Here is a 16,107-nt window from a genome sequence, read left to right on the forward strand (position 1 = left end):
TGGGGGTGATAAGGAGTGGTGATTCGGTGATGCACCCCATACTTCCTTAGCAAGACTTCAATGGTTCTATTGCAAAGTGGGTCCCTTGATCACTTATGATGGCTCGAGGAATGCCAAACCTACTGAAAATGTTAGATTTGATAAACCCTACAACACACTTAGAATCATCAGTCCTGGTGGCCTTTCCTTCCACCCATTTTGAGACATAATCTACTGCCAAAAGTATATAAGCAAAACTACAAGAGGGAGGAAAGAGTCCCATGAAATCAATACCCCAAACATCAAAGATTTCACAGACAAGAATGGGGGTTTGGGGCCTCTCATTCCTGCGAGATAATGCACCTGTTTGCTGGCATCTTTCACAATTTTTACAAAACAAGTATGCATCTCTAAAAAGGGTTGCCCAATACAGCCCACTATCTAAAACCTTTTGAGCAGTTCTCTTTGGCCCAAAATGACCACCACAAGCATAGTTATGACAAAAGCTTAAAATCGACATATGCTCATTCTCAAGAACACACCTCCTAATTACTTGATCAGAGTAGAATTCCCATAGATAGGGTTCATCCCATACATACTATTTTGCCTCATACTTGATTTTATTCTTCATGGACTTACTAAGGTAATTTGGAAAAATTCCGATAACCAAGTTGTTTACAATATCAGCATACCAAGGGACCATACCTTTTATGTGAAACAATTGCTCATCAGGAAACAACTTAGAGATGGGTAAGGAGTCCTCATCTTTCACCAACCTACTTAGATGATCCGCCACCAAGTTTTCAGCTCCCCTTCGATCCTTAACCTCTAAATCAAACTCTTGGACCAAGAGTCTCCACCTTATTAGCCTCAGTTTTGACTCCTTCTTCGCTAGCAGGTGTTTCAAAGATGCATGATCAGAAAATACAATTACTTTAGAGCCAAGCAAATATGATCAAAATTTATCTAAAGAAAACACAATTGCTAATAGCTCCTATTCAGTAGTTGTGTAGTTGCACTGTGTAGCATTCAATATTTTTGAAGCATAGTAGATGGCGTGGCTCCTCCCATCAACTTGTTGACCTAAAATAGCTCCTACTACATAGTTGCTTGCATCGCTCTTGATCCCAAAGGGCAAGTTCCAATCAGGTGGTTGAATAATGGGTGCAATTGTTAATAGTTTCTTGAGCTTGTCAAATGCTTCCTTGCACTCATCACCGAAATCGAAAGGCACATCCTTCTGAAGCAAGTTGGACAATGGCAGGGCAATTTTTGAAAAGTCTCTGATGAACCTACGATAGAAACCTACATGTCCAAGAAAGTAACCAACTTCCCTAACATTTGTTGGGTAAGGTAAGCTCACAATTAAAGCAATCTTGGCCTTGTCGACCTCTATTCCTCTAGCCGAAATAACATGTCCCAACACAATGCCTTCCTTTACCATAAAGTGGCTTTTTTCATAATTCAAAACAAGATTTGTCTCTACACATCAATTCAGAATTTTTCTTAAATTATTTAAGCAATCATCAAATGAATCACCATAAACAGTAAAATCGTCCATGAACACTTCAATGCACTTCTCAATAAAATCAGAAAATATACTTATCATGCATCTTTGAAAAGTGCCTAGAGTATTACACAGACCGAAAGGCATCCGTTTATAAGCAAAGGTACCGAATGGACAAGTGAAAGTTGTTTTCTCTTGGTCCTCCTGGGCAATAACTATCTGATAATATCCTGAGAATCCTTCAAGAAAACAGAAGAAGGCCTTACCTACTAATCTTTCTAGCATTTGATCGATGAAGGGTAAGGGAAAGTGGTCCTTTCGAGTGGCCAAATTAAGTTTTCGAAAATCAATTATCATACGCCAGCCATTTTGTACCCTCAATGGGATTAGTTCATTATTTTGATTTTTTACCATGGTTATCCCAGTTTTCTTGGGTACAACATGTATAGGACTTACCCATTTACTATCCGAAATTGGGTAGATTATCCCTTCATCTAATAACTTAAGTACTTCTTTCATCACTACTTCTTTCATTACCGGGTTGATTTTTTTTGTGGTTCTCTAACTGGTTTGGTGCCATCTTCCAAAAGGATCCTATGCATGCAAATCGAGGGGCTGATCCCCTTTATGTCGGTTAAGGTCCAACCAATCACTGCCTTATGTTCCCTTAGGACTTTGATGAGCCACTCCTCTTGTTCTTCGGTCAACCCTTTCGCAATGATCACGAGTAGTGTCTCTTTTTCGCCCAAGTATGCATACTTAAGGTGATCAGGTAAGGTCTTTAGTTCCAACTTCAGAGCCTACAAAATAGAAGGCAACAATTTCTTCTGAAAAAATGACGATGGAAGATCAAAATTGATTACCTTTTGTTCTGGCATCGGTTCCGGAGTGTCATAGGGTGTATCGAACTCCTCCTCCCTGTCCAATTGTGCACTGAATTCAAGTTCCTCATCCATGTCCTCCTCTCCAAAAACTTCCTGCACAATCGAATCAATCGTATCAATAGAGCAGATCGAATGGCACTTACCTGGATATTTCATAGAATCAAATATATTAAATTTAGCAATCTCTCCGTCGAACTCGACGGAGAGGGTACCCACGTCCACATCTATTTTGGTCTTGGCCATTTTCAAGGATGGCCTGCCTAATAGAAGTGGGGCCGAACTTGTGACTGTGTCCTCCTCCATCTTCAGGATGTAAAAATCGGTTAGAAAAATTAAATCATTAACCTGCACCAACACATCCTCAACAATCCCTTCCAGGTAGGCATTAGAACGATCAACTAGCTGAATAACAACCCTAGCTTCCTTCAAGGGACCTAATCTCAAGGCACAGTAAATCGAGTATGGCATGACATTGATGGATGCACCTAGGTCTAGCATGGCACGTTCGATTTGCTTATTTCCAATCACACACGGTAAGGTGAACATACCTGGATCAGCACATTTTTCTGGCAAAGTCCTCTTGATGATAGCTGAAACGTTTTCTCCAACCCTTACCTTCTCATCGATTCGCAGCCTCCTCTTGTTAGTGCACAATTCTTTTAGAAACTTTGAATACTTTAGGATCTATTTTATAGCATCTAACAAGGGGATGTTGATTTCCACCATCCTGAAGGTTTCTAAGAATTCCTGCTCATATTCCTCCTTCTTGGACTTTTCCAATCTACTAGGAAAAGGTGGTACAATGGCATTAGTAATCTTAGGGAGAGGGGGATTGGATATTACCTCAATGGGGTCCTCGTTTGAACCTTGTCTCTCCTCTTCCTTATCTCCTTTATCTGCCTTCGTTGGTGAGGTAGGTTGGGGCTGCAACTCCTTCACGCTTCTCAACACCACTGCACTTGCATCTTCCTTGGGGATGACTACTATCTGTGATGGTATTTTCCCGGAGTTCTATGCCTCCAATTTGCTAATGGAAGTAGCAAGTTGGCTGATTTGGTTCCCCAAGTTCTGGATGTTGGCTCTTGTTTCCTACTAAAATTGCTGAATGTTAGTAGCTAGAGCCTTAACTATTTCATCTAATGACATACCTAAACTTGAGGGTTGGCCTTGTGCTATGATAGGTGCTGAAAATTGGGGCTGTCTATTGAAAGCTTGGGGCAGATATCTTTGTGGTCATCTTTGATTTCTGTAGCTCAAATTTGGATGATCCCTCCACCCCGGATTGTAGTAATTGGAGTGGGGGTCATACTTGCATTGAGGCTGGCCCAGAAATCCTCCTACGACACAAACTTGCTGCATCGATCCATCCTGCAGTGATGGACACATATCCGTAGGATGCCCAGGGATCGAATAGACACCACATACTCTAGTTGTTTGCAATGGCCCTGCAGCCAATTGTCTTACCAAAGTAGTTAAATCTGAAATTTGATTTTCTAAATTAACATGGCTTACCTCATTAACACGCCTAGTAGTGCCATCTGTTCTTGCTCCAAACAGTTATGAACTTTCGGCCATGTTGAAAATCAATTTCCTAGCTACATCTACCATACTTCGGGTGTTTTATTTACCAAGTCTCCTCCACTAGCTACAGCTACCATACTTCTATCCATAGATTGGAGTCCTTCATAAAAGTATTGGATCAAGAGTTGTTTGGGTATTTGGTGGTGTGAACAGCTAGCAACAAGTTATTTAAATCTTTCCCAATATTCGTATAGTGTCTCACCACCAAACTGCCGAACTCCACATATTTCTTTCCCAATGTTTTCAGCTCGGGATGCAAGAAAATATTCATCTAAAAATATTCTATTCATCTCAACCCATGTGCATATTGAACCTGGAGGAAGAATATATAACCAATCCTTTGCTTTATCTTGTAATGTAAATGGAAAAGCTATTAATTTTACCTGGTCCTCGGTCATACCCTGTGGTTTCATGCTTGAACAGACAACATGGAATTCCTTGAGATGTTTGTGAGGGTCCTCACCTGGAAAGCCATGAAAAATAGGAAGTAATTGAATCAAACCAGATTTTAGTTCATGATTGGTGCAACCAACTCCCTTAGCATTCTCTCTCTATCAGCCATCCTTTCTTCCTCTTCGAAGATGGGTTGATCACAAGTTGGTAGGTCAAATTCAGAATTCACCCTTTTAGGTGAATGGTCCTTCCTTTGCTTCACCTCCTTCCTTAAACGATGGGTAATCTTCTCAATTTCGGGATTGTACTCGAATTCACCTCGTTGAGAATCACAAGTCATAAAACAAAAAAGGTTAATACAAATAGAAGGTAACAAGCTAAGAAATTAAAGTAGCACCCCGGCAACAACGCCAAAATTTTGACGGGTTGTCGAAGGCCTCAAAATTAATGCAAGTCCCACAATAAAAATCTTATAGTAATAGTGGTACTAGGTCAAATCCCACACGGAGCTAAACAATAATCTCTCAACCGAATGAATAATATAACTCAGTGGGAGAATTAAATAACTAAAATTTAAAAGAACAAGAAAACAACATCAAATTCAACCAACAAGATGTAATTGAAGGGATAGGAAATCCATCACATGGACGCCAAAAGGTTGCGGAATAAGTGGGGTGAATTTCAAATATTTTTCTCTCCCTTCAACTGGGAATCAAATTCCCTATTTAGAAAATCATATTTTCAATGATCATTCTTGAACCATAAACCAAACCAGATCTGAACCAAAAGGAGTAGGGAGAGATAATACCTGATACAGAGAAACAATATCTCTCAATGGAGGTGTTCAAGCCCAAGGAAGGATCCAAAATTTGCTCCCACTGAAGATGGCGCAGTGCAGGGTGGAGCAGAATCAGCAGTGTTCTTCCAAAAGAATTTGATCCTTCTCAAGAATCACCTGGACGGCTTGTGAATACAACTCCCACCAATCTTTTCTCCAAAAGATAGGAACCAAGATCCAATCTTGATTTCTCCCAAGCAATGGAGATCGAACTGCTGTAGGCGGCGGCTGCAGGAAGGAGGCGGCTAGAGAGAATTTGTAGGGTGCAGAATTCTCTCTTCTATGAACTCAGCTCTGAAGACAAGACTGTTGCTGGTGATTGTGTGTCTAAAGGCTGCCGCCCCCTCTTCCTTTTATAGACTTAAAGGGATCAGCTCCTAATCCCATTAGGAGTTGCTAACCCAAATCATATCTGGATTAGAAGTCCCTTTATGATAAGGGATAATCCTTATCTTATCTGCAGATTAGATCAGCAAGCTCCTAATCTAATTAGGAAGTTTTCAGATCTAAATCCCATTTAGATCTTGGACTCTCTGAGTGGATAGGGTGTGGGCCCAATCCTATCAGCGGATCTTATCTCAGAATTCGCCCCTTAAAGACTAATCAAATTAGACTAGTTTCAAATGGGCTTAAGGCCGATTTAGGGTTATGTATTCATTTAGCCTTCCAAACTGCTACCCAGTGGGGCTTCCTTGTATGGCGTGGAATCCAAACATTGATCTACACATCAGCCACATGGGTTCAGCCTACCTTTCCACGTGTTTCTCAAACACTTGCACTTAGGTCCAATCAGGTACTAGCCGAAGTCCCATGCTTTCCACGTGTTTCTCAAACACTTTCTTTGCTAGTGGCTTTGTCAATGGGTCTGCTACATTTTCCACTGATGCTACCTTCTGAATCAGGACGTCCCCTCTACGAACAATCTCCCTCAGTACATGGTACTTCCTCTTGATGTGCTTCAACTTCGAGTGGGCTCGTGGCTCCTTAGCCAGAGCAATAGCTCCATTGTTGTCACACAACAATGGGATGGGTGATGTGCTGGATGGAACTACTCCCAACTCGTGAATGAACTTCTTCATCCACACGGCTTCTTTGGCAGCCTCATTTGCGGCAATGTACTCGGCCTCGGTCGTGGAGTCTGTAGTGGACCCCTATTTGCTGCTTTTCCAGCAAACAACACACGATCCTATCGTGAAAACATATCCAGATGTAGACTTTCTATCATCTGGATCCGACCAAAAATTGGCATCTGTATACCCTTGGATCTGTAGTGAGCTACCATCGAATACTAGACAAAACTTTTTTGTCCTTCGAAGGTACTTAAGTATGTTTTTCACAGCAGTCTAGTGCTCCTGCCCTAGGTTGGCCTGAAATCTGCTTACTACACTCACTGCTTGAGCAATGTCAGGATAAGTGCACAGCATGGCATACATGATGATCCCTACGATAGAGGCATAGGGAACGTCTTTCATGCCATCAATCTCCTCATAAGTCTTGGGAGACATCTTCTTGGAGAGAGTGACTCCATGCTTGAAAGGAACATTTCCTTTCTTGGAGTTTTCCATGCTATATCTTTTGACTATTTTATCAATGTAGGCAGATTGGGATAATCCTATTATCCGCTTCGATCTATCTCTATAGAGTCGAAGACCCAGTATATAGGAGGCTTCTCCAAGATCTTTCATGGAGAATTACTATGAAAGCCATACTTTCACCATAGTCAACATTCCTACATCATTCCCAATGAGTAGAATGTCATCTACATACAGAACCAAGAAGGTAACCTTATCTCCACTGTACTTCCTATAAACACAGGGTTCATCCGGATTCTGGTCGAAGTCAAATGATTTGACAGCAGAGTCAAAACGGATGTTCCAACTTCTAGAATCTTGCTTAAGTCCATAAATGGATCTATTATGTTTATATACCATGTTTTCTTGACCGGCAGCTATGAAGCCTTGCAACTATTGCATATAGATATCTTCAGTAAGATCTCCATTCAGCATTGTAGTTTTGACAATCATTTGCCAAATCTCATAATCATGGTATGCTGCTACAGCTAGCAGGATCCTAATGGATTTAAGCAAGGCCATAGGCGAAAAGGTTTCCTCATAATCGATGCCCTCTTTCTGAGTGTACCCTTTCGCCACCAGATGAGATTTGAAGGTCTCAACCCTACCATCGGGGCCCTTCTTCCTCTTGTAAATCCATTTGCAACCGATTGCTTTTACCCTAGATGACGGATCTACTAGAGTCCAGACTCCATTGGTCTCCATTGAGTCCATCTCTGCTCTCATGGCTTTCACCCACTTTTGGGAATCTATATCCAACAAAGTTTTTGCGTAAGTCACGGGATCCTCCTCTCTAGTCAAGGTTTCCACTAGGTAACTATCCTGGTCATAACCATAACGAACTGGTGGCCTAGATACCCGAGTGGATCTTGTAGGTTGGTCAATACCTGGAACTTGTGGGACATCTCCCACTGCTCTTGAGCTCTCCTCATCAAGAACAATTTCCTGACGATGGGTGTCCAGGATATAATCAGTCTCCAAGAACTGGGCATTTCAATTGCAGAAGACTTTCTGCTCACTTGGATCATAGAAATGGTAACCTACAGAGCCTTTTGGGTAGCCTACAAATAGCCAATGACTGGTCTTGGATTCCAACTTGTATGCAATCGTTCTTTTAACGTGTGCTGGACAACCCCAAATCGTCAAGTGTCTAACACTTGGTTTCTTTACAGTCCAAAGTTCATATGGAGTGTTTGGAACCGATTTGGTTGGAACCCAATTCAGCACGTAGATCACAATCTCTATTGCATAACCCCAAAAGGATGTGGGTAACTCTGAGTGTATGAGAAGTGACCAGACCATATCCAATAAGGTCCTATTCCTCCTCTCTGAAACACCGTTAAGTTGTGGTGTAGCAGGAGGAGATAATTGTGATACTATCTCATTGTCCTTTAAGTAGTCCCTGAACTTGTCAGAGAGATACTCGCCACCTCGATCAGATCGAAGGGCTTTAATTTCTCTCCCCAACTGTTTCTCGAGCTCTTGTCTAAACTCTTTAAACTTTTCAAAGGATTTAGACTTGTGTCTCATTAGGTACGCGTAATCATATCATCAGAAATCATCTGTGAAGGTGATGAAATACACCTGTTGATTCCGTGTCCTAACACTTAAGGGACCACATACATCAGTATGTATTAGGTCAAGTGTGCTTGTACGTCTTTCAGGCTTATCGTCAAATGGCCATTTTGTCATCTTGCCTTGTAGGCAAGGCTCACAGGTGGGAAGATCTTCTACAGTTAGAAAATCCAAAGGACCATCCTTTACCAACCTTGTGATTCGGTCAACACCGATGTGGCCAAGTTGGTAGTGCCTCAGACACATGGGATTAACTGTATCACGGGCTCTCTTCTTGGGTATTTCAGCCGACGTAGTTTCGGTCATGTTAATTTCTAGAGAAGGATGTAGAACATAGAGACCGTTCTCCAGTTCCCCGTATGCGATGAATCTGTTATTTCTTTTAATAGTAATCGTATTATTTAAGAAGACAGAATAACCATCTACACATAGTTTTGAAACAGAAATCAAATTTCTTCTTAAGTTTTGTACATAAAGACAATCTTTGAGTATAATTTTTCCTTCTCTAAAATTTAACTCCAGGGTTCCTATTGCTGCGGCTGCAACAGTTGCAGTAGTCCCCAAGTAGAGAGTGACTTCTCCTTCACTCAGCCTTCTGCTTACCTTGAACCCTTGCAGTGAGTTACACGCATGAGTTGAAGCCCCAAAATCAATACACAAGGATGCAGAAACTACCAATAAATTGGTTTCTATAACACAAGTTTCGAATTTACCTTTCTTGGATTCCAGGTAGGCAGGACAATTCTGTTTCTAGTGGCCGGTCTTCTTGCAGAAGTGACATGCATCTGATGCTTTGTCTTTCTTCTGCCTTTTTCCCTTGGTGGCTTTCTTCTGAGGCTTCTTTGCCTTCCTCTTTCTCTTGCCTGTTTTGCTAGCTTCAACAAGCATAGCTACAGGCTCATCCTTTTTAATCAGTTCTTCAGTTCTTTGCAACATATTGTTGAACTCTTGCAAGCTGACATTCGACTTGTTCATGTTATAGTTCATGATGAACGGATTAAAGGAAGTAGGCAAAGAATTAAGGATAGCATCTATCTGGGTTGTGAGGTCCTACCCGAATCCAAGAGCCTCTAGTTCGTTGATGTAACCCATCATGCGAAGACAATGGTCGTGAACTTATTAGCCCTTGGACATTTGAGTGGTTATGAACTATTTCAAGACCTTTTGTCGAGTAGAACGATTCTGCTCTTCATACATCATCCTCAGGCTGTCCAATATGTCCTTGGAAAGTTCAATCTGATTGAACTGCCTCTGTATTGGGTTGTCCAAGGAGGCAATGATGTAACACTGGGCTAGGGAGTTTTTCTCCTTCCATTCTTGATAGTCTCTCCTTCGGGCTTCAGAAGCCCTGTTACCCGGACACTCCAGGGTAGGATTCTTTGCCACATTGTCCAGCTTTTTTGAAGCTAGGACCAGCATAAGATTCCTATACCAGTCGGCGTAGTTTGGGCCCTTAAGCTTGTTGTCATCAAGAAGCTTTGTAAAAGATCAGTTTGCCAGTTTTTGATAAAAGAGCAAACATCAGTCAACAACCTAATTTGGTTCATGTTCATTTCACAGATATGGCTTTCAATCTACGATCTATTTCCATTTATTCATCTCGAGATTTCCCTCCTTTCTCAGTGACAGAGACTATGGGTTGTCTCTAGAAATGTGGGAAATCACATAGGGTGCATGGAGCCAACTGTTTCAGCTGCATAACCCCACCACCTTTCTGTGAAGGATCATATCCACTCATCATATGAGTTTTCCCTTTGGCCTCTGTCAGACAAGGTTCAAAGCCATTTTTAGGTAAACCTTTCTATCTAGTGAGTGCTTACCCATCATATTTGTGAATGCCAAGGTACCGTGAGAGAGATCCCATTTTCCGGTGAAGCCCCTCCCACATCGGTCTATGATGCTCCTAACATCTTATGAAACATTCAGACAAGCCCAACAGCAAATGGATAGCCCATTTTCTGGTGTGTTTCCTCATTACTGAAGGACCCATCCTCATGCTAATGATGGAAGGCCTTTAGAGAATTCATCATATGAATCTCCCTATCACTTGCACTCATATTAGCTGGAGGGAACAAATAATTATGCCCTAGTTTGATTTAGGTCAAACCAAAGTGGCTCCCACTGACTTTCATAAACCCAGATTTCAATGGGCCTTAAATCGGCTTGGGTTCCACACGTAACCTCTTAATGAGATGTGGGGCCCACCATTCAGGGAGGTCATCCAATGACCAAAAGGGACACCATGGCAATGATGTGCATTCAGTCATGGTGTGCACATGGCTGAATGCACATCATTGCCATGGTGTCCCTTTTGGTCATTGGATGACCTCCCTCAATGGTGGGCCCCACATCTCATTAAGAGGTCACGTGCAGAACCCTAGCCGATTTAAGGCCCACCAAAATCTGGGTTTATGAAAGTCAGTGGGAGCCACTTTGGTTTCACCTAAATCAAACTAAGGCGTAATTTTGTTCCCTCCAACTAATATGAAGGCATGTGATAGGGAGATTTATATGATGAACTCTCTAAAGGCCTTCCATCATTAGCATGAGGATGGGTCCTTCAGTAATGAGGAAACGCACCAGAAAATGGGCTATCCATTTGCTGTTGGGCTTGTCTGAATGTTTCATAAGATGATAGGGGCGTCAGAGACCGATGTGGGAGGGGCTTCACTAGAAAATGGGAACTCTCTCACAGTACCTTGGCGTTCACAAATATGATGGATAAGCACTCACTAGACAGAAAGGTTTACTTGAAAATGACTCTAAACCTTGTCTGACAGAGGCCAAAGGGAAAACTCATATGATGAGTGGATATGATCCTTCACAGAAAGGTGGTGGGGTTATGCAGCTGAAACAGTTGGTTCCACGCACCCTATGTGATTTTCCACATTTCCAGAGACAACCCATAGTCTCCGTCACTGAGAAAGGAGGGAAATCTCAGAGATTAATAAATGGAAATGGATCGTAGATCCATATCTATGAAATGAACATGAATCAAATTAGGTTATGAACTGATGTTTGCTCTTTTATTAGAAAATGGCAAACGGATCTTTTGCAAAGCTTCTTGATGACAACAAGCTTAAGGGCCCAAACTACGCCGACTGGTACAAGAACCTTATGCTAGTCCTAGCTTCAGAAAAGCTGGACAAAGTGGCAAAGAATCCTGCCCTGGAGCATCTGGGAGATAGGGCTTCTGAGGCCCGAATGATAGACTATCAGGAATGGGAGGAGAAAAACTTCCTAGCCCGGTGTTACATCATCGCTTCCCTGGACAACCCAATACAGAGGCAGTTCGATCAGATCAAACTTGCCAAGTACATATTGGACAGCCTAAGGACGATGTATGATGAGCAGAATCGTTCTACTCGGCAAAAGGTCTTGAAGCAGTTCATGACCACTCAAATGTCCAAGGGCCAATAAGTTCTCGACCATTGTCTTCGGATGATGGGTTACACCAACGAACTGGAGGCTCTTGGATCCGGGCTAGACCTCACAACCCAGATAGATGCTATCCTTAATTCATTGCCTCCTTCCTTTAATCCGTTCATCATGAACTATAACATGAACAAGCTGAATGTCAGCTTGCAAGAGCTCAGCAATATGTTGCAAAGAGCTGAAGAACTGATTAAAAAGGATGAGCCTGTAGCTATGCTTGTTGAAACTAGCAAAAAGGGCAAGAGAAAGAGGAAGGCAAAGGAGCCTCAGAAGAAAGCCACCAAGGGAAAAAGGCAGAAGAAAGACAAAGCATTAGATGCATGTCACTTCTGCAAGAAGACCGGCCACTAGAAACGGAATTGTCCTGCCTACCTGGAATCCAAGAAAGCTAATTTCGAAACTTGTATTATAGAAACCAATTTATTGGTAGCTTCTGCGTCCTGGTGTATTGACTCCGGGGTTTCAACTCATGCGTGTAACTCACTACAGGGGTTCAAGGTAAGCAGAAGGCTGAGTGAAGGAGAAGTCACTCTCTACTTGGGGACTATTGCAACTGTTGCAGCCGCGGCAATAGGAACCGTGGACTTAAATTTTAGAGAAGGAAAAATTATACTCAAAGATTGTCTTTATGTACAAAACTTAAGAAGAAATTTGATTTCTGTTTCAAAACTGTGTGCAGATGGTTATTCTGTCTTCTTTAGTAATACGATTACTATTAAAAGAAATAATAGATTCATCGCATACGGGGAACTGGAGAATGGTCTCTATGTTCTACATCCTTCTCTAGAAACTAACATGACCGAAACTACGTCGGCTGAAATACCCAAGAAGAGAGCCCGTGATACATTTAATCCCACGTGTCTGTGGCACTACCGACTTGGCCACATCGGTGTTGACCGAATCACAAGGTTGGTAAAGGATGGTCCTTTGGATTTTCTAACTGTAGAAGATCTTCCCACCTGTGAGCCTTGCCTACAAGGAAAGATGACAAAAATGGCCATTTGACGATAAGCCTGAAAGATGTATAGGCACACTTGACCTAATACATATTGATGTATGTGGTCCCCTAAGTGTTAGGACACGGAATCAACATGTGTATTTCATCACCTTCACAGATGATTTCTCACGATATGGTTACGTGTACCTAATGAGACACAAGTCTAAATACTTTGAAAAGTTCAAAGAGTTTAGACAAGAGGTCGAGAAACAGTTGGGGAGAGAAATTAAAGCCCTTCGATCTGATCGAGGTGGCGAGTATCTCTCTGACGAGTTCGGGGACTACTTAAAGGACAATGGGATAGTATCACAATTAGTTCCACCTGCTACACCACAACTTAATGGTGTTTCAGAGAGGAGGAATAGGACCTTATTGGATATGGTCTGGTCACTTCTCATACACTCAGAGTTACCCACATCCTTTTGGGGTTACGCATTAGAGACTGCGATCTACGTGCTGAATCGGGTTCCAACCAAATCGGTTCCGAACACTCCATATGAACTTTGGATCGGAAAGAAACCAAGTGTCAGACACTTGAAGATTTGGGGTTGTCCAGCACACGTTAAAAGAACGAGTACGGACAAATTGGAATCAAAGACCAGCCGTTGCCTATTTGTAGGCTTCCCAAAAGGCTCTGTAGGTTACCTTTTCTATGACCCAAGTGACCAGAAAGTGTTCTGCTATCGAAATGCTCAGTTCTTGGAGACCAATTATATCCTGGACACCCATCGTCATGAAATTGTTCTTGATGAGGAGAGCTCAGGAGCAGTGGGAGATGTCCCACAAGCTCCAGGTAGTGACCAACCTAGAAGATCCACTCGGGTATCCAGGCCACCAGTCTGTTATGGTTATGACCAGGATAGTTACCTAGTAAAAACCTTGACTAGTGAGGAGGATCTCATGACTTACGCGGAAGCTATGTTGGACATAGATTCCCAGAAGTGGGTGGAGGCCATGAGAGCAAAGATGGACTCAATGGAGACCAATGGAGTTTGGACTCTAGTAGATCTGCCCTCCGGGGTAAAAGCAATTGTTTGCAAATGGATTTAAAGAGGAAGAAGGGCCCTGATGGTAGGGTTGAGACCATCAAAGCTCGTTTGGTGTCGAAAGGGTACACTCAGAAAGAGGGCATCGATTATGAGGAAACCTTTTCGCCTGTGGCCATACTTAAATCCATTAGGATCTTGCTATCTGTAGCAGCATACCATGATTATGAGATTTGGCAAATGGATGTCAAAACTGCATTCCTGAATGGTGATCTTACTGAAGATATCTATATGCAGTAGCCGCAAGGCTTCATAGATGCGGGTCAGGAAAACATGGTATGTAAACTTTATAGATCCATTTATGGACTTAAGCAAGTTTCGAGAAGTTGGAACATCCGTCATGACTCTGCCGTCAAATCGTTTGACTTCAAGCAGAATCCAGATGAACCCTGTGTTTAGAGTAAGTACAGTGGAGATAAGGTTACCTTTTTGGCTCTGTATATGGATGACATCCTATTCATTGGGAATGATGTAGGAATGTTGACTACGCTAAAAGTATGGCTTTCGCAGCAATACTCGATGAAAGATCTTGGAGAGGCCTCCTATATACTGGGTGTTCGACTCTATAGAGATAGATCGAAGTGGATAATAGGATTATCCCAATCTGCCTACATTGACAAAATAGTCAAAAGATACAGCATGGAAAACTCCAAGAAAGGAAATGTTCCTTTCAGGAATGGAGTCATTCTCTCCAAGAAGATGTCTCCCAAGACTTCTGAGGAGATTGATGGCATGAAAGACGTTCCCTATGCGCCTGCCGTAGGAAGCATCATGTATGCCATGCTGTGCACTTGCCCTGACATTGCTCAAGTAGTGAGTGTAGTAAGCAGATTTCAAGCCAACCCAGGGCAGGAGAATTGGACTGCTGTGAAAAACATACTTAAGTACCTTCGAAGGACAAAAGAGTTTTGTCTAGTATTCGATGGTAGCTCACTACAAATCTAAGGGTATACAGATGCCGATTTCCAGTTGGATCCAGAAGATAGAAAGTCTACATCTTTATATGTTTTCATGATAGGATCGTGTCTTGTTTTCTGAGTGTCAGCAAACAGGGGTCCTAAGATGCAAATTAATAGTCCACAAACAAAGCCGAGCGCATTGCCGTAAATGAGGCTGCCTTATGAATGAAGGTGTTCATTCCTAATTTTGGAATTCAGCACATCACCCATTCCATTGTTGTATGACAACAATGGACCTACGGGAGGATGATATTAAGAGGTAGCATCGGCAGAGAATGTCGTAGACCCATTGGCTAAGCCAATGACACAGAAAGTGTTTATGAAACACATGGAAAGTCTGGGACTCCGGCTAGTACCTGATTGGACCTAAGTGCAAATGGGAGCTGTTAGATAGTTTTGTATGCCCTTAGCTTCAATCAAAATGATGTACTTTATGTGTTTATTGTAAATGAATAAAAGTGCATATTTGATTCATGTTCCCTTGGTATGTTTCTGTGCAATACCCTTAAACTAGACACTTAATGAGACTCGCGTTAGTTTAGAATGTTCACAGCCAGTGGGTCGGTCTGGGGAGACCTATCCTGACAAGGCTGACACTGTGGTGCCACCAAGTCAGTTGGGGTGACTTGTCTCAGCTACCGGGGTGAGACCCTAGGCACATATAGTGTGGGATTAATTGAATCTTTGAACTGGACCAGATTTCCAGTATTGCCCTGGACCTTGGAGATTGATGGGCAAAACTGGAAAGTTACACCCAACCCCTAGACTCGATTATGATACTGCACTAGGTGTCGGATTGGGTTGTCTTTGATATACCAATCAGTGAGATCCTTAGCGGGGGTCAAAACCTGGGTATGTTGGGACAGTCTAAGAATTCATCTAAGTGGGTGATCATAGTGACAGGATCAGCCCCTTTGTCGGACAAAGGTAATGATCGGGGTGTTAGACGGTTTTTGTATGCCCTTAGCTTCAATCTGATTTGATGTACTTTTGTTATTTAGTGGAAATAAATAAAGTGCAAGTTTGATTCATATTGTTAGGTTTAATTCTATGTAAAACCCTAAAACTGGACATTTATAGAGATTCATGTTAGTTTTAAATGTTCACAGCCGTTGGATAAGTCTGGGGAGATTTATCCTGCCAAGGCTGATGCTGGTGTGCCACCAAGTGTTGGAATGGCCTATCTCAGCCATCAGGGTAAGACTCGAGGCACATGCAGTATGGGATTACTTGAATCCTTGAACCGGACCAGATTTCCAGTCTTGCCCTGGACCTTGGAGATAGATGGGCAAAACTGGAAAGTTACACCTGACCCCTAGACTCGATTATGACACTTCATTAG

General features: G+C 42.3%; 1 protein-coding gene across 1 annotated transcript in view; it reads right to left on the minus strand.

The window, feature by feature from the left end:
- Positions 1-973: 973 nt before the first annotated feature.
- The window catches only part of LOC148861032 (uncharacterized), a 33,522-nt gene continuing 18,388 nt past the window's right edge, over positions 974-16,107 (minus strand). The window contains exons 3-6 of the mRNA XM_088985001.1: positions 3,094-3,357; positions 2,919-3,009; positions 2,350-2,513; positions 974-1,414 (exon numbers count right to left, since the gene is read on the minus strand). Of these exons, the coding sequence (XP_088841127.1) occupies positions 974-1,414; positions 2,350-2,513; positions 2,919-3,009; positions 3,094-3,357 (960 nt within the window). The remainder of the gene's footprint in view (positions 1,415-2,349; positions 2,514-2,918; positions 3,010-3,093; positions 3,358-16,107) is intronic.

The sequence above is a fragment of the Nelumbo lutea genome, chromosome 4, assembly GCF_056320005.1.
Source record: "Nelumbo lutea isolate HS-2025 chromosome 4, American lotus-T2T, whole genome shotgun sequence".
Classification (NCBI taxonomy): Eukaryota; Viridiplantae; Streptophyta; class Magnoliopsida; order Proteales; family Nelumbonaceae; genus Nelumbo; species Nelumbo lutea.